Source organism: Helicoverpa zea, chromosome 6 (genome assembly GCF_022581195.2).
Source record: "Helicoverpa zea isolate HzStark_Cry1AcR chromosome 6, ilHelZeax1.1, whole genome shotgun sequence".
Taxonomy (NCBI): Eukaryota; Metazoa; Arthropoda; class Insecta; order Lepidoptera; family Noctuidae; genus Helicoverpa; species Helicoverpa zea.
Genome location: NC_061457.1, coordinates 11,412,726 through 11,434,359, shown reverse-complemented (window position 1 = coordinate 11,434,359; position 21,634 = coordinate 11,412,726). Strand labels below are relative to the sequence as shown.

The 21,634-nt window shown below is 35.8% G+C and overlaps 4 protein-coding genes across 4 annotated transcripts in view; 1 reads left to right on the top strand and 3 right to left on the bottom strand.

The window, feature by feature from the left end:
• The window catches only part of LOC124631554 (SEC14-like protein 2), a 33,577-nt gene extending 26,996 nt beyond the window's left edge, over nt 1–6,581 (bottom strand). The window contains exon 1 of the mRNA XM_047166014.1: nt 6,409–6,581. Coding sequence (XP_047021970.1) covers nt 6,409–6,471 — 63 coding nt within the window. The 5' untranslated portion in view covers nt 6,472–6,581. The remainder of the gene's footprint in view (nt 1–6,408) is intronic.
• A 613-nt stretch (nt 6,582–7,194) lies between these two features.
• On the bottom strand, nt 7,195–8,534 carry LOC124631236. Its single transcript, XM_047165495.1, has 2 exons — nt 8,324–8,534; nt 7,195–8,281 (listed from the first exon to the last, which is right to left on the bottom strand). Exon 2 carries the CDS (start codon nt 8,232–8,234, stop codon nt 7,296–7,298), a length of 939 nt encoding a protein of 312 aa, XP_047021451.1. The 5' UTR covers nt 8,235–8,281; nt 8,324–8,534; the 3' UTR covers nt 7,195–7,295.
• A 132-nt stretch (nt 8,535–8,666) lies between these two features.
• On the top strand, nt 8,667–10,152 carry LOC124631237 (probable RNA-binding protein 18). The gene is made up of 4 exons (XM_047165496.1): nt 8,667–8,900; nt 9,077–9,162; nt 9,399–9,606; nt 9,805–10,152. Exons 1-4 carry the CDS (start codon nt 8,850–8,852, stop codon nt 10,075–10,077), a joined length of 618 nt encoding a protein of 205 aa, XP_047021452.1. The 5' UTR covers nt 8,667–8,849; the 3' UTR covers nt 10,078–10,152.
• A 1,600-nt stretch (nt 10,153–11,752) lies between these two features.
• LOC124631325 (RNA polymerase I-specific transcription initiation factor RRN3) lies at nt 11,753–21,177 on the bottom strand. Its single transcript, XM_047165668.1, has 8 exons — nt 20,289–21,177; nt 19,068–19,167; nt 16,718–16,870; nt 16,154–16,372; nt 14,260–14,624; nt 13,496–13,724; nt 12,926–13,139; nt 11,753–12,378 (listed from the first exon to the last, which is right to left on the bottom strand). Exons 1-7 carry the CDS (start codon nt 20,692–20,694, stop codon nt 12,932–12,934), a joined length of 1,680 nt encoding a protein of 559 aa, XP_047021624.1. The 5' UTR covers nt 20,695–21,177; the 3' UTR covers nt 11,753–12,378; nt 12,926–12,931.
• Between the last annotated feature and the right edge of the window lie 457 nt (nt 21,178–21,634).

The following is a 21,634-nucleotide window of genomic DNA, read 5'->3' as shown; positions in this document are numbered from 1 at the left end:
ATTAGAAGTAGGTTTTATTTATTATATTTAATACCTGGCCGGACAATGATGTAAATAGATTCGATTTGAAATAGAATAAGTTTTTATACTGAAGTATGTCACTTCGCCCCGAATCTTAAAATAAACCAAAGTTAAAGTTCCTTTTAATGTTTTAATTGAAGATCCCTGGTCCCTAGCGCGCCACGCGCTACAGTACAGTACCTACTCGTTTCAAAACAGCTAGAGACGACATTATTGATTTTAATTTAACGTTATACTAACTATTATAGTAATCTGTGGTTATACATTTTTTGCTATCGATTGATATCATTTCAATTAAGATTATGAGAGACACAGCAAAGTTGAGAGACCATAGAGAAAGGAAATATGAAGTTATCAAAAAATTATAATAAAATAGATATCAAATACCTAAGTTCTTTTTTGGTAATCACTTTTTTATAATTGTATTCATAAAAGAAACTATTACAATTCGGTAATTATAGATATTAACTAAACACGTGTCTTCGAGTTAATGAAGTGTTTTATTTCACTAAAGATGATCATTATTATCGTCCTGGAAGTTGCGTCGTCTTCCCCTAGTTTCCAGTCCCGGTTCATTTGTACTTCACTATTGTTTATATTGCGAAGTGTTAGTAGAACACGTGTTTCTGATTTGATAATACAAGTAGCTAAGTTCCGGTCACGTGCTGATTACATTAGGTATCAATTTGTCGTTTTACTTTAATCCTTCAGGTTACTTATACTTGCACAGCTTAATTTTTTGAGGATGGAAAATTTCGACTATGTAGACTTGATTATTCAAAGAAGAAAGAAATTGGTTTTATTGGCTGTCCCAGAAGCTAGAAGCCGTAGAAAGAAGTGTATCTAATTAATTTTTTTTTCAAGATATTTTGGTTCAATTTTACATAATGGAAAATTCAAACCAAACGAGCATATTTCGTGTCTCTACCTCCGTTTTCTAGAAATTCCCGCCTAATTTTAAACGTCACTCAGATAGCTTTTTAATGGTATGCACTCAAAGACAATTTAGAGTCGTTACGCCATATGCAATGCTCTTTGCGGCCATTACATAGACAACTGCTTCAACTATAAGCAATAATTTACATAGTAATAAATGTCTAGTATTATGTATTTAGTTTCAAGACCTACCTCATCCTCGTTAAGCGCTCATTACGATTCGCGTGATATATTCAAGGACATTTTAGAAAATATTTAAAATTTAATTTTTTAAAAATTCATTAGCTTGTGACTAGTAACATGTAAATCTCGTACCTATCCTATGCAAAATACCTATAGTAACGATTACATTCTTAAATAATTGCCAATTAATTGTTAAAAATAGTTTATTAGCGTCCCAATTAATTAATTATACAGGATTAACAAACATGTGTGTTCCTTTCTGTCCATACTAATAATTTAGAGGTACAATCACTGTTGGAATTTAAGACCCCAACAAGAGACGTTTTTTCAGAACACCGTAACATGAGGTGGTCGATTACAAAAGCTTTCAACACCGAAATAACTCAGTTGGTTTAATTACTGACTGATCATTTAATCGTCTTTTCCGGCCTACTGATAGACGTCCCATACATTTGCAATACCTATTCGAGCGTTTCATTTTTGAGCTGTCAATTTTCAAGAAAATTGCATTTTTATTTGTACAGAATTGTTAGCTGCACCAAAAACTTATGGATAGAAATGGCGGGCCGTGGGGTGACACGTAACAAGTTTTTGTGTTTATCGGCTGAGTTAACATTTATAATGAGATGTCACTTGCTATCCACCATTGAGTAGCAGCCATTAGGTAACCATAAACGATGATGTTACGATTGGAAAGTTATGAAAGTAATAACACTCTTGATATTGCTTTTGCGCTCGCTATAAATATTATTTTTACTGGTATATTATTGCAACCAAAATGGATTTACATTTTAGTATATTACTGACCTGCTAAAGTTAAAAAGTAGATTTGTTTCAACTTCAGACGTCCGTGTAAATGCAATTCAGTTACGTCAAATGCAATTTATTATAATTTAAATTGAGGTGCAGTCGCAGCAACCCGAATATTAAAATCTCAAAACGTGAATAATGCACGAACAGTCTCTGTACATAACTGGGTTTGAGGATATATTCCGGAAGCTGTGTGAATTGGTAATTAGACCGACCACGAAATCTTCATGGAACCCTGGTAATGGTTTTTAGATTTGGAATTTGACAGGAAAGTATGACGTCGGCTCGAGCAATGTTATAAAAGAGGATGAAGCCTAGGGCAGGACCTTATCCAGTAGAACTTGTTTCTAAACTGTTCTTGTCTGCGCAATACTGCGCATCTAAAGCTCTCTTATGTAAAAGTGAATGCAGTTTTATTTTTATCAACAACTACAGACTCGTAAATCAATGTGTAGCAGAAACAGATTCAGACTTCCTATTTGTAAATAATTAATGACTAATTTAATCTACTTGCTTAACCAGGTAAGTAAGATGCAGTCTAGACTTTCTAGTTCAACTGCGTTGGCAGACCGCATTACATACACCTACGTATTATTTAGATAATAGTAAATGTTTTTTTTTTTCAGTGATTTTTTAGACTAACCGTCGGCGTCGTGAGGTGTCCTGAAGCGGAAATCCGAAAATTGCGTAGCACGTTAAAGACTAGTTGACAGACTTTGTTGCTATTCCGAAATGCATCCGAATCTAACGATTCAAAATAACAATAAAAGCAAAACAAGAATACGTAATTTATATGAAAAAAAGCCTTTCCAAACCACGTAATACATAAGTGAAGGTAAAAAAGGCAAGTTAAGTTTAGTGTCGCGGTGATCGGCCGTTGTTTCGACACGGTAACGATCGCATTGCGCTTGCATTCACAAAGATTGGCTCAATCGCTGCATGATACGAAAATTGAGGCAATTCTACAGATACAGCACGTCTGTAGAATAGTGAATAATTTTGCGTTCATTGAAGGTTACAGGTTAATAATAGGGATGCCAATTGTAACCCTTAGGCCACAACGGTCATGATTCAACGAAAATTAGTTTATTTTGGGATAGTTTATGTAAAAATTTCAAGTTTATTTTAACTGCGTTACATGGACTGACCTAAGAAAAACTAAGCGTAAGTAGGTTGATCCGGTTAATTAAACAATAAGGGCTAAAGATAAAGGTGACACCGTAAAATCGCGAGCAAAAGCAGTTCTGGACACAAAAGGATTTAATTCTAGCAATGTTAATTTCTCCACATGCATCTTGACAACCTGGAGCCTGGACGGGTAAGCTAAGTGTGAAATGCAAATATTTTGTAATACTCTCATTGCACCATGCCGCTATCTTTCTACGTATACTAGACCCGTGTAACCGCGTGTAACTAGTTGAGAAAATATTCAATAATTAAATTCAATAGTAGCTTGTGTAACATTCATCTTTTTATCACCAAAGTTAAGGGCCCAAAGACATCCATTATTTAATTTGATCATCATATTAAGGTTTTTAATGTTGACTCCGTTCATAAGTTAATTGTGACTAATGACACATTAAAGTTAAACAAATTTTAATAAAATCATTTAATAATTACAGACAGTATAATTTAACATGTTGTGGAATTATTGCCATTGTGGAAGTAGAGAAAAGATCACCTTGAATAGAAGTTCTGAGGATTTAACTCAAAACGTCAAAAACATTATAATAACGATAGGTTACACTTGCTTGGCCCTTCTTTGAAAATGGTTTGGTCACAATGATTAGGTAAGGCCCTCGCATAATTTAGATAAGGCGTTAAGAAATCAATGTTTCCACTTCATTTCCGAATTAGATCAGTAAAAACAACATTAAAACAAACATGACGAAATCTGCATAAATACATAGAATTGGAGTGTCTGTTTGTGAAAATAGGTACATACCTATCTGTTGTACACATACACACCTCGTCGTTTTTGCGTCGGGGGTTAAAAAGAACTGCTTTTCACTAATTTATGCTTTTAACTGTACCTATTCATTATCCCTTAAAAAGAATAGATAGAGAACGGACGAAAGTAATCAGAAACCGACTATAATATGTATTAGTCCTTCTTTTATTTTAAATGCAAAATTATAAAGTTTTAAAGTGAATATTTACACTTGCATTACTAAGATAAGGAAATGCAACGAATTCGGTGCTGCATATTATATTGGGTAATATTGTTACAAGATATTTCCCTCTTTCGTTCGATAATAAATTAATTTACTTAACAAATTACTAAATACCTACTAGGTAAACTAATTTCAATATCCGTCTCTTATTACATGCCAAAGTAGGTATTAAGATTAAATTATGTTTACGCCAACTGGCAGATGGTGATAGAAAAAGTCGATGAGTAGGTAGGTACCTATTGACTATTTCAAATTGAGATTAGGGAGATTAAACCCTTATACCTACTAATTGTACCGGATACTCTCAATAGATATTAAGTGATAACGTTATCGGAAGTATTAGGTACCTATGGTTAATTTCCTAACACTAATCCGTACAAATATTAGAAACAGGAAAAAAAAATTTGTTTGTAATGGATAAACTCAAAAACTACTAGACCTATTTCCTATTTTAAAAATTGTTTCACTGTTGGAAAACTAAACTCTTCTCGAGTAACATTGGCTTTCATCACGATACGGGCAGTAGTTCCCACGGGACGCGGATGAAACCGCGGGAAAATGGCTAGGCACTAAAATCAAAATGCAAATCTGCGCAATTTTAATTGAAACCAATACAGCTCAATATAATTTAAATGCATTTGACTTTGAACAAGTGGATCAAGATCTTGCACGTTAAGTACTTACATGCATAACCTGCTTACGTATTATGCTTTCAATAAAGCACAAAGAGTCGTTATTTATGCAGCAAGATTTCTTTTAGTGTCGGAGTAACATTATACCGAGTCAGCACTAAAAAATAGGCTAAGCTGAAGCTTAAAATAATCAGTTGCCTCTGGCTCAAACGAGGCTATTGGTAAGCAGGCTCTTTGTAACCCTGTGGCCCTAATTGTAACCTCAAATAGTCTATGGAAATAAAACACCCACTCTACTGCGGTTTTCTCACGGAATTCTACATAATTATTCCACATCGAATGAAAACGATCGGAAATGTTAACATGATAATAAAGTGTATGTGTACAGAATGAAACAAAGCCTTGGTTGTGATCGAGGACAATCTTTGTAACTTACGCATTTATTTTTTGTGGACCATTGTACTGAAGGTACTTACCTAACTATTTAATTTCAATGACAACCTAAACACGTTTGAGTGATCATCATTAAGGCGTTAATGAGTTTTGTTGGTTTTATTATGTGTGTTCCAATATATCCAGTGTGATTTTTTAATGCATTAAAGTAAATCAAGAAGGTTCTTGCCAAACTTTTAGTCGTCAATGCGAAGAGGAAACAGGCAGAAACCATTTTCAGGGGTGGGCAGTGGGCTATATGCTTTTGGTGCCTAACTTTTTCGATATTGTCGATAATTTATGTTAACTTGCTGACAGAGTACAGGTGTTATTTTAGGAAAAGTGTCGGTTTGGCTACCATTATTTATTTAAATTAGTCTTCACTTATTAAAAGGCTGACACCAACACAAGTCGTATCGATTTCAAGTTTTTATACACAAAATTATCAGTTTCTGATAATAAGATTTTTCATAACATAACGTAGGTACGTTACGTTCAAAATATTGTTTAATGTAAGTTGATCGATTTTCTACCATTCTATAGCTATTACTACGTTGTCCAGACTTCAAGTATTTCCATACTAAGAAGATGTAGGTTTTGTGTCTATAAACAACTTGTTCTAGCTAGACAGTCTGGTTCTACTTCTGACCTTTGTTTTTTTTTACGTTTTTATATGCAGTTGGTTAAAGAACTTGCGTTAAGTAAAGTTTTGTTTTAATCTTTTATTATTTACATATAGTCTATACAGATAATAATCATCCAAATACGCTACTGACTTAAAGTAGACCTTGGAAAGTATACAAGCACCTATTTACATGTAAGATGATCAAGAACGATAATGGATGATACCTAGATTGAGTTAAATAGGTACCTATACCTAAGCTTAATCACATACATGATAAAATCCATAGATAATTATTAAGTAATAATTAATAAATAAGATATTTTTTTTGGGTAGAGACGCTTAGGTCCATGATAGGTAATCAAAGTAGAGATGATAGGTAGTAAATAAATACCTAATATAAAAGGAATTTAGAACACTTGCTACTCCATTAATCCGGTCACAAAGTTGCTGACAATGAATTATAGACTAGGACAGAACACAAACTTGCCTAGATTACAAAGCGATTATATTCCCCTATCATTTATTTATCGGCGCGTAAACAAATAAAGAACATCTCCGATTTCTAAATGATATATATTGTTTATCAGAAACATACCTTCATTAACGCAAAACGCTGATCATCGTCAATCCCCACGACAGCATTTGCAGAAGGGGCCATTGTCACAAAGGTACGAACTAACTGTCGATAGTTTTCGATTTCGACACGATTTGTAAGTCTCTCGTACGTGCGGCAGTCGCGAGCGCGCGCGGGCGAGTGAGGAAGCGACTCGCGGGCAAGTCGCTATCGAGATTGTAAATGTGACTTGTTTGATAGTAGGAGTCAGAAGTCCATTCTCGTGGTAGGGATGATATGTGTGTATGTATGCATCTTTTGTTAATTATTGTCGATAACAATGTCCATTGTACTGCTTGGATGGATGGTGAATGAGTGTACCTTTATACCTTTCTAGCCGTTCTCCCGCGTCCCATGGGTATTCTCACTATCCTGCTCGTGCCGGGATAAAATATACTCGGGAAGGGTGTAGATTTCTAAGTGGAAGATTTTTTTAAATCGGTCCAGTAGTTTATGAGTTTATGCATTACAAACAAAATAAAATCCTCTGTATAATATTAGTATAGATTCTACGTTAATATGAGCTTTTTGTTTCTCAAGAACTATTGAAATGTTTTTGATGAATCTTGGCAATAACATAGCTTCTATATCATCAGACACCCAGGGTAATAATTACAGTAGAAACCACAGGGGAAAGCTAGCAGATACTTACTAAAATTAAAAATTAAAAAAAAAAATAAAGGATGCAAAGTATTACTGGAGTAATTATGCTTGAACTTGAGGGAAATTCAACAGATTCTAAACTAAGTGAAATAAATTACTAATCAATTATTAAAAATACTTTATTCTCTTATTAAATTAGCATTATTTACATATGTTTTACAAAACAATCTTGAATCTTGAATCCTTCAACAGCAAGTGTGTTTCAATTAATTCATGACTGTAAAAATAACGCCTCCTCTCTCTGGTTCCTCATCATGTACCTCTTTATCACTGCCTTCTGCGTCCGATACATCAGAATCATCACTATTCACCTCTCTATATTTTCCAAAAGTACTTCTATCTACTGGTAACTCGGCCATCTTGATTCCGGATCGGGCCAACAGTTTCTCAGCAGCATGTTGTGCCTCTATTTCTTTCAAATGACTATTGTATTCTTTTTGGAGTTTCAAAGATTCTTCTATAGACAATACTTTAGCTGGGCCATAGACACTTGGAGGTGGCGTTGCAGCGGTAACCTCCCAATGTTTATGCTTTTTCCTCAAAACCTCCTTTTCTGGATTATGAGCATTGGTTATTGTTGTCTTATAAGGTTTGAATTGACCTGTAGGTTTAGGTTTTGGTTGAACCTCAGTTTTTTCTACTATATACTTTACATGGGGTAATTCACCAATTTTTAATAAGTCTTCATTGGTTATCAGAGGCTTTTCAGGTGTTAATACTTTTACTTGTTTTTCTAGCACTGTGTTTTGGCTGAGAATATGTAATACATCCTCTGGTTCACTGTCGTCATCAGAGTCTAGATATGTTTCTTTTTTATCGTCGATTTTGCCAACCCATTCAACCTGTTGCACATTATTTTTGTCAACACCAGAGAGTTTCAACTTGTCGAACATAATACAAGTTTGTTCCTCATCCTGTTTGGCCTTCAGTTCAGTAATAATTTTATCATGAAAAGCTTGAATTTTAGCTCCTTTATCAGGCAGTTTAGATATAAAGGGTTTATTGTTTAATAGTTTCAACTGCCTATCTCGCAACTCACACAACTCTGATACGGTCTTCGATGTTAAGTCAGTGATTTTGCCGTCTACTTCGCTTTTTGGCGGGGCAGGCAATAAACCGGGAACCTTTTTGTTTATCGCCTTCATAGCTTGGGAGTAAAGAAAGAACTAGTGAATAGTGATCAACGTCATAAAGTCATTCATAAAGTTAACATGTTTCTGTAGGGTTGTTTTTGGGTAATATACTAAAAAATACTGTGAAACTTTTACATATATACGCTAGTTTCTCGCTGGCTTTTGTTTATTTCGCACAAACTAGATACTTGGATATTTCGCAATATTACAAAATAACTAAGTGGTAGGTAACGTAATGAGTTGTTTCTTTGATTGACATTTCGCTTTTCCCTCTATCAAACTCAAAATAATTCCCTATAGACAACATAAAGGTGATTTCCCATTGACACGGAATAAAAGCATAGTGATGCACCCCGTGGCTGGTTAAAAACCGGTAATTTTTGCGGCTAGGCTCTGGGCTATTCAATTTTGTTTATGGCCATGAATCAAATCAATCTTCTTACGTCAAAAGATTTGTCAACTTCTAGACATTTCGTTCGCATTTCTAAACTATTGTGGTTTGTGAAGTGAAATATAATAAATTCACAGTTTCTCCAGGATTCTGTGCGCTTTTGTGGGAACAATGATTTATTTATGATGTTAACAGCAGTTCTGGTGCGCTCCTTTGCCTTGTAAAACTAAGTCTGTATGTTATTCTCTGCATTTTCACTTTTATCACTTGCCATGGAAGACGCTACGGTACGTTGATCGAATCAATTCTATAATCAAACATTTGGTATTGTTTATATTATGTTTAGTACGTAACTCTGCTGAAATTAGGGGCGTGTGCTATTAATTCTCAGTCATAAGGTGCATTCAATGGTCTATGTTGTAATGTGTTCGCGATCGATCAATATCTGACCTCCTTTTTACAGGTGCCTTTACATCTGGAGCCTTTTCAGCACGGCGAGGTGTCTGACAAACGAATCTGGATCGGCAATCTCGACACCAGAGTTAATGAGTATGATTATTTTATCTTTTATACCTTCTTTACTTACCTTACAGAAATAAATAGTTATTGTTTCTTGTTATTTTTCTGTTAACATGAAGGTATCATATTTGTAAACAGTAATACTGTAGGTACTGCATTTATTGTCATTAGACCTTGTCTACCAGAATAAATTTTAAAATTTGCATTGCTCTTAAAATCAACTTATAATGTACATATTTTTAACAAATTACCTTCTCTCATTACCGGTATCAACTACTGAAAATGGTCCGTGTGTATGGAAACATCGAGAAGTTTGACATGCTGTTCCATCGGAGCGGCCCCAACGTGGGACAGCCCCGGGGCTTTGCCTTCGTTACGTACAAGCTGAGGCAGGATGCCATCAAAGCCATGAACTCACTGAATGGCCAAGTACTGGGGTCCAAAAGGATAAGCGTCAAGTTTGCAAAGAATACGGTAAGATATTATGTAATAAATGCTATTACTTTCAAAAAGACTACAATCCCTTCAAAATATATTTATTCATTATAGTTTCACTTATTTCTTAATAATGACACAATGTAGAGTCAAGGGTGTTTCAATTTGACATTTCACAACCAAAATCTACAGAACATATTAAAACATCCATTAACTATTTTATTTATATTTTTACAGGATGAGCAAGAAAAACCAAAACCAGAACTAGGCATAGCAGTCCTAGCCGGTGCTAAACCAGAGCTTAAACTCAGCAAGAAAACTGCCATACAGTCAATTGAAGCAAAACTCAAAATGATGGAGAACATGAAGGCAGGAGATGACTTCGTAATCAACAAATTAGCTGCAAACGAGGCTCCAGTGATCGCCCAGTATCAAACGAAACAATATCAACCACAGAGCAAATCTGCTTCATCCTTCAGAAGGCGGCACCCTTACCACAAGAAAAGATAGGTTTCATTTTGATATTGCCTTCATTTATATGGAAGGTGACGCTACTGTGCTGTTTTACCCATTGTATGCTGGACTGCAGATATGCGTGAGAAACAATTGATTTTCTATTGTCTTAAGCTGGGTACTCACTTAGCAGTGTAGCACGTAACGTACCAGATACGGTATCGGTACGGTACGGTATCAAGTGAGTACGTAGGCACGAGCCCGCTGCAAGCCGCTCGCGCGTGGAGCGCTGTAAGCTCGCAGTGACCCGCCGAGTGGAGGTTTCACTGCGAACACAAAGGCGGCTCGCAGTGTGTTCGTGGACGGCGTCACGACCGCTTGTGGAGTGAGTACATACACGTGAACTTGACCTCTGTTGAACACTAATACATGTCGGAGTGACATCGTTGCAAGCACAGCGATCCGGCAGCTCGTAGCTAGATACTTGGAGGTCCGTGGACGAGCCGTACCCACTTGCAGGTTGATACCGTATCTGATACGTTACGTGCTACACTGCTGAGTGAGTACCCAGCTTTATAGAGCAGTAAAAGGTCTCAGTAATCTCAAGCTATTCACTATTTTATGTTCAGTCTCATCTAAAAGTGTTATCTTCGTTTTGTTTGCCATATTTACTGACAATTCTACCATAACTTGTGGTTGAGACCTGTATTTAGCTGTTACTGCAATACAATGTACTGAATCATTGATATTCACAATGAAATGTTGAATTTATTAAATGTATAGCTTAGGGTACCTAATATAGTTAAAATATTGTATTTAAATGTTTTTCTTCAATTATATTTAACTCAACACTACAGCTTGACTTTTTCTAAATATTCTAAAAATATGCATATTGTATTCAAAATTTTCTCCTGATCAAATAAAGGCAGAGTGCTAGAGTAGTGTTTAATGATATTAATAATATTTTAGTTCTTTTTTTGCGATTTGTGCTAGTTTCGACGGTAATGCGTTATGTGATTTATTTTTAAGTATTATGATATTTAAATGTTAGATTATAAGTCAAGTCGGTTGGAAGCATAGTTTCGAGAGAGATAAATATCGGTAACTTAGTGAGAATTTATCAATCAGGATAATTCTAGAACATAGTTATCGCAAATTTGTGATTTGAAGCAGTTATTAGCTTTTGACATTGTTGTCTTATATAAAAAAATACATAGTTTTAAGCCTTGTACCATCAGTGTGTTCATTTATGTCTGTCTGTTAAATCTATAAAGTAATCAACGAAGTACACGATTTTGTGGAGGCAAGAATACTTATAAATACTCATAGTTCAAATGTTTACAGTTACCTTGTGTGCAGGTTGTTGTGAATAAATTAAGCTTTTAAAACATTTATATTCTTTTTAATTGCAGATTCCTTATCCTTCCATGTTTTTTTGCAATCAAGTCTACAAGCCTATAATCGTCTTACCCATCTATCCCCTTAATTTTATGTTGGTTCAGCAGTTCTCGTTCGCCAAGCCCCAAGCGGTGTAAATTCTTTTCTTAACCAAGGCAAAGGGACGGTAAATGATGTCTATTTTATTTTGCAAATTTCTATATAAATAGAAAGTACTGACTTACGGTCAGTTGCACGTTTAACTTTAACGATTACTGAAGTCAGTTATTAAAACGACGATTTGACTAATGGATGGCAAATATGCGGCTGATTATTTATAAAATTAAACACTGGATACAATAAATAAATATTTATTCATGTATTAAGCCTATTTAATATTTAATGCATTGCAAAAAATGTACATCAGTCGCTTAAACTATGTAAGAATATACATAACAGACAAATTGTACTAGTTACCAAAATATAAATCTAATAATCTTATACATATCTAATAGTGAGGATATTAAAAAATATTAAATCTTTTAAAACAAAACACTGTTTTACAAAAGTGGAAAAATGTATTTACGATGGGCATTTCTGTTGTTACATATTTATTATATTTAACTGGTTTTAAATACTTAGGATTAGGATAATTTGTGCATTAATTCACATTATGCTTAGCATAAAAATAAACTACCATATTGTTTCTCGGTCAATAAAATGTTCCATAGACAAAGGTGGGAAAACGCTTTTGTCATCTCCATGCTAAGCTTGCATTAAATTCGCAAAAAAGTCCTTACCTAAGTATATTTCCATTATTTACTTATTCTAATAAGCTGTACGTCGTAAGCTTAAATTATCTTTTTTAACAACTGGGATACTATAACAATTTTTATCGTACATAGAGATAAAAAATCAGAAGATAGTCACTACCGACTAGAAACTGGTAGAGGAGTAATTATAATCTTCATTAACACTATTAGGGTTCCGTAGCCAAAATGGCAAAAACGGAACCCTTATAGTTTCGTCATGTCCGTCTGTCCGTCTGTCACAGCCGATTTACTCGGAAACTATAAGTACTACAGTGATGAAATTTGATGGGAATATGTGTTGTATGAACCGCTACAAAAATATGACACTAAATAGTAAAAAAAAGAATTGGGGGTGGGGCCCCCCATACATGTAACTGAGGGATGAAATTTTTTTTTTCGATGTACATACCCGTGTGGGGTATCAATGGAAAGGTCTTTTAAAATGATATAAAGTTTTCTAAAAAACATTTTTCTTAAAGTGAACGGTTTTTGAGATATCAGCTCTCAAAGTCGTAAAAAGTATGTCCCCCCCCCCTCTATTTTTATAACTACGGGGTATAAAATTCTAAAAAAAATAGAGGTGATGCATGCTAATTAACTCTTTCAACGATTTTTGGTTTGATCAAAGTATCTCTTATAGTTTTTGAGATAGGTTGATTTAACTGTAATTTACGGAACCCTTCGTGCACGAGTCCGACTCGCACTTGGCCGGTTTTTTTTATTTATATTAATATATTTTCACTAGTTCTGAAACCGGGTGAGATGCCATGAGACAAGGAGGTTGCAAATCTCTGCGTGGGACTGGCCATCACTAAATAGTCATCATCTTCTTCTAATTTTCGCTTCATAGACGAGTACTGGGTTTCGTCATCACCCTCTTTCAACCAGTCTTTGTATTCTATGCACAGCGGCCATATTATTTTACCGGATCTGCGAAAAAGAATTATGTTAAAATGCAATGTAAGTATGTAAAGGCGGTTGCGGGATTGTTCGAAAGAGTTACCGCGGCCCTGGTACATAAAAGGCCTACGACGGAACACGACGGTTTTTAGCCAGTAAGAGTCTGACACTCCCTCACCGCTGCTAACCCACAGCGGGAGGGGTCATTTGATGACTTATGACGTCGTTTAAAAAAAAGGTATGTAAAGGCAAAACTATTGAATCGATGTTGATGAAATTTGATATGGAGATCAATTAAATAAAAAATAGCATGTGGACATTTCAATACATACTTTTTTGAATTGTCCAAATTTTCTTTTTCCTGAAGAATAAATCCCAAAACTTACCTGGGCAAATTATAAGGGTCATACGGGAACCACTCATCGTATTGTTGCACGGCAGTCGACTGCAGCGTGTGTCTGGCATTCTTCTCTATGATTCCCTGACAGTACACGACTTGGTGCGACCGCGTTATTGAAGAGAACGCCCGCGTCACTTGAGGGGGACACGTCCGTAGCGGGTTTAAGGCGCATGTCACTAAACGGGGCAGGTTAAGCGACTCCACGAAGTTAACATCTGGAAAAAAGTAGATATGCATTAGGAAAATATTTTTAGTAGGTAAATAAAACTTCAAGACTGAGAATGATTTAAAATGGCTAGGGGGTCAGAAAGTAATAATTAAATTTAGGGCTAATTTAGTTCGTAGTTCCGAAACTGATTTCTTTCAGATGTCGGCAAAAACTAATAAGCTCCGTTAAATAGTACAAATGCCAAACAGTCGAGCAGAGTTAGATGGAACGGATTTCAATATCTAAATTGGACGTAGTTATGCAGAAACGTTCCAACCCACAAGTCACCCGAAATCGAGTTATTGTGATTGAACAGCCTAAAATTTAGCATATGGTTATCTAAACTCAATATAATTCAACAATAAAACCTCTAGTACCTTTACTAGTTAGAATAAAAAAGAATACAAGTGAAACGCGTAAATGCTTATATCTCAAATTCAAGTTTAATTTGAGATATAAGCATTTACGCGTACAGTGGGTTGGAACGTTTCTGCATAACTACGTCCAATTATTCTACCAATTATTTAATAGTAAATACTTACTTTCTTTACTACTAAACAGCAAATGATGCTTAAAAGCCACAAGATAGAACACAGCGTGACAAATCGCATGGAAAGCTCCATGGGCCTTCAGATTATCAGAGGAAGCCGTTGACTCTTGCGTCGCTGAGATATATGAATGGCACCATTCCGCCATACTTTTCAAGTATTTGATTAATCTCGTGTTGGGGACCCTGACACATCGGGCTAGGAGGCCGGCTAAGTGAGACGATGCAGTACGTCTGGTGGTTAGGGCTCCGGGGCCCTGCCCTTGCAGTCCTGCGGCTACCAGCCATAAGCTGTCCAGAACTCGGTCAGCACATTGCTGGTTGATTGATATTGTGTATAGAAGAAGGAATTGGACATGTCTGGAAAAGATAATAACGGATTTATTAGCAACGAGCGACCCGCTCCGGCTTCGCACGGGATAACAGTATTTCCTCACTATTTATATAATGTTTGTTAAATACGGGAAATGACTAGTACATATTTGTATGATCATTGTGTTTCACCTTATATGGTCTTACATAAGAAGGAAAATACATATGTTTATAAATCTACATATTCTCGATAATTTTCGATGAATAAAAATATTACCAAATAAGTGCCATTAGTAGTCGACAGTCAACTACAGTCTGACTCCCATAGGTAGCGTCATGCGAGCAATTTAAAATAGCAAACAAAACAATAATGTTTTCAAGCACTATGCACAAATAAAAATAAAAAAACGCGGCAAATAGCTATGCAGCAGCGTGTAACGTCCTATCATATTTCAGAAAGTCATCAATGTTATTTATTAGGGTTCCGTACTCAGAGGGTAAGACTGGTCGTCTCTGGCAGTCGTTAGGGTTAGTCAGAAGCCAGAAAGTCACAACCAGTCTTACTAAGGAATATTGGGTTGCCTGGGTAACTGGGTTGAGGAGGTCAGATAGGCAGTTGCTGCTTGTAAAACACTTGCACTCAGCTGCATCTGGTTAGACTGGAAGTCGACCCCGACATGGTTGGGAAAAGGCCCCTTTAATTAAGGATTCACTGTCCGTGTGTCACCAGGTGGTATCCTATGAACTGTGATGATTAGACAGTTGAAATATTCACACAAGTATTTTTGTTGCTGCTACAACAAAATTTATTACCTATTACTTATCTATACTAATATTATAAAGAGGAAAACTTTGTTTGTTTGGTTGTAATGAATAGGCTTAAAAAAACTGGACCATTTTTAAAAATTCTTTCACCATTTGAAAGCTCCATTATCCACGAGTATATTTTATCGGCTATATTTTATCCCAGTGCGGGTAGTAGATCCCACGGGACGCAGGTGAAACCGCGGGAAAACGGCGAGTAGATAATAGTACGGAACCCTTTGTACGCAACCCCGATTTTAATTGTAAAGCAGCATTTTAAACAAGCTGAGACATTAACATTTTGAAGTACAGTATCTTATTACCACATTAATTGCAAAGTAGACACTTACTGGTGAAGTAGTGCAAAAAATATATACTTTTTTATATCTAAAAGTTTAATTTTGCAAGCCGCATGCAGAATATGGTCAATGCTCTTTTTGGTAAATAATATAAGATCTACATGTATGGTTCCCATATTCGTAGAAATAAATGCATGATAAAATATAGCCTATGTTACTCGCAGATAATATAGCTTTCTAATGGTGAAAGAATATTTAAAATCGGTCCAGTAGTTTTTGAGTTTATCCATTACAACCAAACAAACAAACAAAGTTTTCCTCTTTATAATATTAGTATAGATAAGCTATATTACAGCCTTGTTTCATTCAAAATCTACTCAGCCTTATGCTTACGAACTAACAAAAGTGGGCATTTTAGCAAACATTTTAGGGCTAAAATGTTCGCTTTCATAATATTAGTGTAAATTAACTCACCTTATACCGTAAGTAGGTAAAATGATTCTATCGAAAACATTACATAAAATATTCATAGTTGGATCTCTTTCGTCTTCAAGCCATTTGAGTACTTCCAACATGCAGTAATCCAGGGTTTCAGAAACCTCATCCCGATCATCAGTTTCCATGTCAAACATCGTTTCTGTTTGTGCTTTAACTTTCTCATTTTCAACTATATTTACGTCTATAAGTATCATTCTGAAATTTATAAAAAAATAAATTAAAAAAATATTGTGGTGGCCTAGTGGTTGAAGCACCCACCTCTCAAGTTGGGGTTGGATTCCAGGTCTGACATGCACTAATGTAATTTTTCTGTATGGGCTTTCTAATTCTAAATAGGTATAATCATCTATGACTGAATAAAGGTGAAGGAAAACATCTTGTGCAAAACTGGAGTTTTAAGTCAGTAATCACCAATCCACCTCGAGCAAGCAAGCATGGTGATTCTCTGCTTATCTACATACACAGAAGTACTGGGTTGCCAAAGTTGAGACCTGGGTTGCTATTATAGTTTTTAAAGTCCAAGAAGGCAGGATAACTTACTTATTAATAACAGCCATCATTATTTGTTCTCGGAGGGAAGGTATGTACTTGCTCATCCATATTAAATTGTAAATGTATGCTCTGTTGACGTAGCAGCCAGCTTTGTAATAAGGAAACTGCTGAATCACTATGTCCATTAATAGATCACTGGTCCTGAAAACGTGACTTACATGAGTAACATACTTTACATCCTTTTATCTAGTACATGAAGTCAGTGTAAAACGTGTTTGCTAATCCCCTTTTTATACTACAATGCGAAGATTAATTACTAGTAATTACATGTTAAATGTATGTAATTACATAGTAAGTTTAGTGTAATTGGTGTACATAAGTATTATAGTTTTGAAGGCATAACTTCTTATGGGAGGGTAAACTACTTTGGTACAGTGACCGAAGAACAACTTTATTGAATCTACCTATCTATGGCATCCAAGGAACGGATGCCATAGATGCTTCTTTGAGCATCCCAAGATGCATAATTTTTTTAGGTGGTGGAACATAAATATTTATGTAGCATGACTGCACCAAAGGGAAATACTTTGATGCATTCATGCTGTCCTTGTGTACGGATGTAGTACTGTTGTCCATAACTAGAGATGATGAACCAAGAGATTATAATGCACGATGTTAAAAATAAATGAAAATAAATCTTCACAAAATTTCTGAGCTCCAATTTTTTACACATGAAATTAGTGAAAATAATTCCTTATTCCATGTGTATAGGTAGCTAAACTGCTGCCGAAGGTGCTCAGAAACCGTACATAAGATATTTATTTTCTTTGTAGTATTTTGAGCAATATCACATACAATGCAAAAGCCTTTCTTTATCACATTGAATCGTAGATCACTTTTCAAGTGACAATGACATCATAACCACTTCAATTATGCAGACCGGACATATCAATTAGTAATCAAATGTACATTGAGCCAAGAAATCATGTGCCAAGTGTGCGTCAAAAGAACGACCACAGAAACGGTCGTGCTTTAACGAAATATGATTCCTTATATGCATATAATGTTTCTAACATTAAATAATTTATCAAAATTAATAATTTGCTACACTGAAAATCAGTTTGGAATCTTCCTAGAAAGGTTGCTAAGGTGAAACATCAGATGTCACCATGTCCTTTCTTAAGCCTTTATGTACCAAGGCTGCAGTAACTCTTTCTAACAAGCCCACAGCCCCGGCAGGGTCCATTGTACATCTAAGTGCACAAGACATCTTACCATTGCAGTGTGCACATGGATTAAACCATGGCATCTTTGTTCTCATTTCCGAAAATTTTCTCAGATGTTTTCTGTATGTGTACTTTCATGCACAAATCTTCTGATACTTTTCCTCATACCCCGCTCAACCCCTAAAATTGAGAGAAGTCCAGTAAACACTACAATACCATTTACTTAAGCACATAAGTTATTTTATGAAGCAAGGGTAAAGTCCATAGCTTCATAGTAATAGGTGCTAATTGTAATGCCAAGGGTATTTTTAAACAGTGCTGGATTAACCGCATTAGGTCCATAGGAATTATCTGACTGATAAAAAGGGTTACGTTTTTGCAGCAGCTGCCTACTGGTCAATCTGGCTGTTCAAAGACTTTGTACTTATTTGAGTAAAGTAAAGGATGCAAAATATTTTCAGACAACTTCGAATAGAATTAAGAAGATCAGAATGAAGATGTTTGTGCGAAACGTAACACTAATGTTTTTTTTACATTCAACCTTCATGGTTTGCTTCCAAACAATGAGGAAGTCTATGATCCGCAGCTTTCATACATTGTTCATGACATTCAAGGTCTTACATGGCACTGACACTACTGAAGGTCAGAAATGTACTCTTGAAGTCATATCTTTAGGCCTCAGTAGGTCAGCACCACATAAATATCAACAACTGTGTTGATATTGCACCATGTATGAAAACATTGATAAAAATCAGGCTTATCTAAGGTGTAAATTAGGTTTATCTAAATCACACGTTTGTTTAAGGAAAATACTAAAAACCAATGTTTTTATTTTACGTTTTTCCAGTACTTTCTTGTTCCCATTCTGTTAATAAGCTCAATATTTGTTGCGAAATTAACTGTACACAAGTAGATAACTTTTGTTTTAGTTTGAAATCATCTGACCCCTCCCACTGTGGTTACACTGGAAGTGTGAGTTAGTGTTAGATGCTTACTGACTAAAATCCACCCATGTTCTTTCTAGAGATTGTCATTTGAACATCTTTGTCAGTCATTACAGGTAGTTAGAACATAGTTGGGAAATGGCTGGGCAGATGATGATCTATTCAGAGCCCTTTGTGTGCCAACAGTGATAACTTTTGAACAATCCTACAGATTATATGGGTACTTACATTGGCATAATAGCTACTATGTGTCCTATGATGTCATGGATGTGTGACCACTTGTTTAGAAGTTCTTCTGGCGGACTGTCATCCCAGTTTTCACCTTCTCCTGTAAATGTAGAATTATTTTTATAGTAATGGAAGAGGTAGGCCTTTAGGTCTATTATGAAATTAGAGGCTTATGTGTGCAAATGTTAATTGACATTTATGGCTAACATGGCAAAAAGGATAGTTAACTAAGTAGTAATAAGAATAGTAGTAATTCATTTAAATTAAATATTCTTTCCTTTAATCGTCGTGGTGTCGTGGTGGCCTAGTGGGTAAAGGACCAATCTCTCAAGTATGAGGGCGCGGGTTCGATCCCAGGTCAGGCAAGTACCAATGCAACTTTTCTAAGTCTGTATGTACTTTCTAAGTATATCTTAGACACCATTGGCTGTGTTTCGGATGGCACGTTAAACTGTAGGTCCCGGCTGTCATTGAACATCCTTGGCAGTCGTTACGGGTAGTCAGAAACCAGTAAGTCTGACACCAGTCTAACCAAGGGGTATCGGGTTGCCCGGGTAACTGGGTTGAGGAGGTCAGATAGGCAGTCGCTTCTTGTAAAGCACTGGTACTCAGCTGAATCCGGTTAGACTGGAAGCCGACCCCAACATGATTGGGAAAAAGGCTCGGAGGATGATTCTTTCCTTTAATGATATATTTGTAAAGAAAATCTTTGAATGTTTCATTGAATTTCACAATGATTGTACATCACAAAAGCTACAACCTAAAATTGTGAAACTTTATATTACACTAATAAACATTATTATAAACACTACTAAAATACCATCTAGATTTTTCTATCAGTTCTGGAAACCAGGAGATATTGATAATCATTGTGTAATATTACTGAAACAAACAAATTTCAGTACAATTTTTGTTGCAATAACATTGCACAATGTTTATCAACAACACTATGTTGCAAAACTGATGCTAACTCTTATGTTGGATTACTTAATTGATTAATTTGAATTACTAATCTTTAGAGGCTGCTTCAGTTCATTTTTAGACCTTTAAAAAGTACAAAGACGTAACTTCTGTAAGTTATTCAAGCAAGGGCTTATTGCACAACCGACTGACACATAAAATTAGTATACTGTATACAAACAAATATATTGTTAAACAATGCAAATCTAGAAGATTCTAATGCAGAATATTAGTACTGGTACACTATCAAATGACTATTACCTTTAAACAGTGAAACAAGTCTCAACATGACGAGGGGGCAGTGGTATGTGTGAGCAGTCACTAAGTTCAGCACAAACATGCGGTACAGCTCCACCAGCTCCTCAGACCTGCTGAGCCACTCGATGCCGCACACCACGTCCACGAACTGCGTCAGTTCCCGCCCTAACAGCACCACACATGACAGACTGTCATCAAACACTATCCTAAAGTTATCCTCGTTCAAAGGATAGTCGCGCAAAACTTTCACCAGCTCCACGTAAGGTCCACTGTTGTGGTTACTAACGTAATTGACTAAAATCTGCTCTATCTGCTTCCTTGTGAAACGAAGTCGAGTTCGCGCCAGCGCCGCTTGCCTCTCTAAACTTTTTTGCATCAATGATGCCGCACTTTTAGGTGTAACTGCCATCTTTACTTCTTGAGATCCGATGAGATTGATTTTAAGTATTCTACTATCTCCGGCTGCCTCAGCAGTTCGGCTTTTTTGTGGTTTAAAACTTCGCGTAATATATTACTGCTGTCTTCGAGTGTCGGCAAACTTTGCGGTGGCTGTTCGAAGCTGGTGCTCGGCTTATTGAACCCAAGACTCGGATCTGAAGCTTCCGAAGTCCTCTTGTCTTTCAAGTAGTTTTGCAATCTCTCTAAGACCACTTTGTTATCACCTTCTTTCTTCTCCGGACTATAACCTTCTTTGGACATCGCTTGAATTAATTTTACATCGTTATGGATGTACTTTGAGAACTTGAACTGAAGTCTAGCAGGTAGATTTAGATTTGTTGGTGCTACGTATATCACAATCCACGAAAATGGTTACAATTTGGCAAAGAGAACACGTGCACAACTACGCGGAACAATCACTTGACAGCTGAACTGCTGAATGAAAATGTTGACGTTTGAAGAGCAATATATTTTGGCGCGAGAATCAAAGAGAATAAAAAGCCATAGTCAAAATAGAAGACGAAAAAACCGTAAACCTGGGCGATCGGGGTCCAAGTGTCCATCACTAACTAGACTTATATAATTAAATTCCTTTGTTCCATTTTATTCTAAATAGTTCGCTAAATGTAGAGTGCAAATAATGTGTAAACAAATGTTTTCACTAAGAAAGTAAAAGTAGTAAGAAACAAAAAAACATTTTTCTGTATCCCAAGATTTGAGCGTGTACTGAGAATACTACTTCAATCATAAAAATAATTACGGATATATATTATTACTAGCTCGTGCCAGCGGTTTCACTCGCATCCCGTGGGAACCTCGGCACGAACCCGGATAAAAAGTAGCCTATAGCTTTCCTCGATAAATGGGCTATCTAATACTGAAAGAATTTTTCAAATCGGACCAGTAGTTCC

Coding starts and splice junctions, on each gene's coding strand:
- LOC124631236 (XM_047165495.1), bottom strand. CDS start 8,234: ATGAAGGCGATAAACAAAAAGGTTCCCGGTTTATTGCCTGCCCCGCCA.
- LOC124631237 (XM_047165496.1), top strand. CDS start 8,850: ATGTTATTCTCTGCATTTTCACTTTTATCACTTGCCATGGAAGACGCT. Junction 9,163..9,398: donor CTCGACACCAGAGTTAATGA/GTATGATTATTT, acceptor CTCTCATTACCG/GTATCAACTACTGAAAATGG. Junction 9,607..9,804: donor TCAAGTTTGCAAAGAATACG/GTAAGATATTAT, acceptor ATATTTTTACAG/GATGAGCAAGAAAAACCAAA.
- LOC124631325 (XM_047165668.1), bottom strand. CDS start 20,694: ATGGCAGTTACACCTAAAAGTGCGGCATCATTGATGCAAAAAAGTTTA. Junction 19,168..20,288: donor ACTTGTTTCACTGTTTAAAG/GTAATAGTCATT, acceptor CTACATTTACAG/GAGAAGGTGAAAACTGGGAT. Junction 13,140..13,495: donor GACCCTTATAATTTGCCCAG/GTAAGTTTTGGG, acceptor TCTTTTTCGCAG/ATCCGGTAAAATAATATGGC.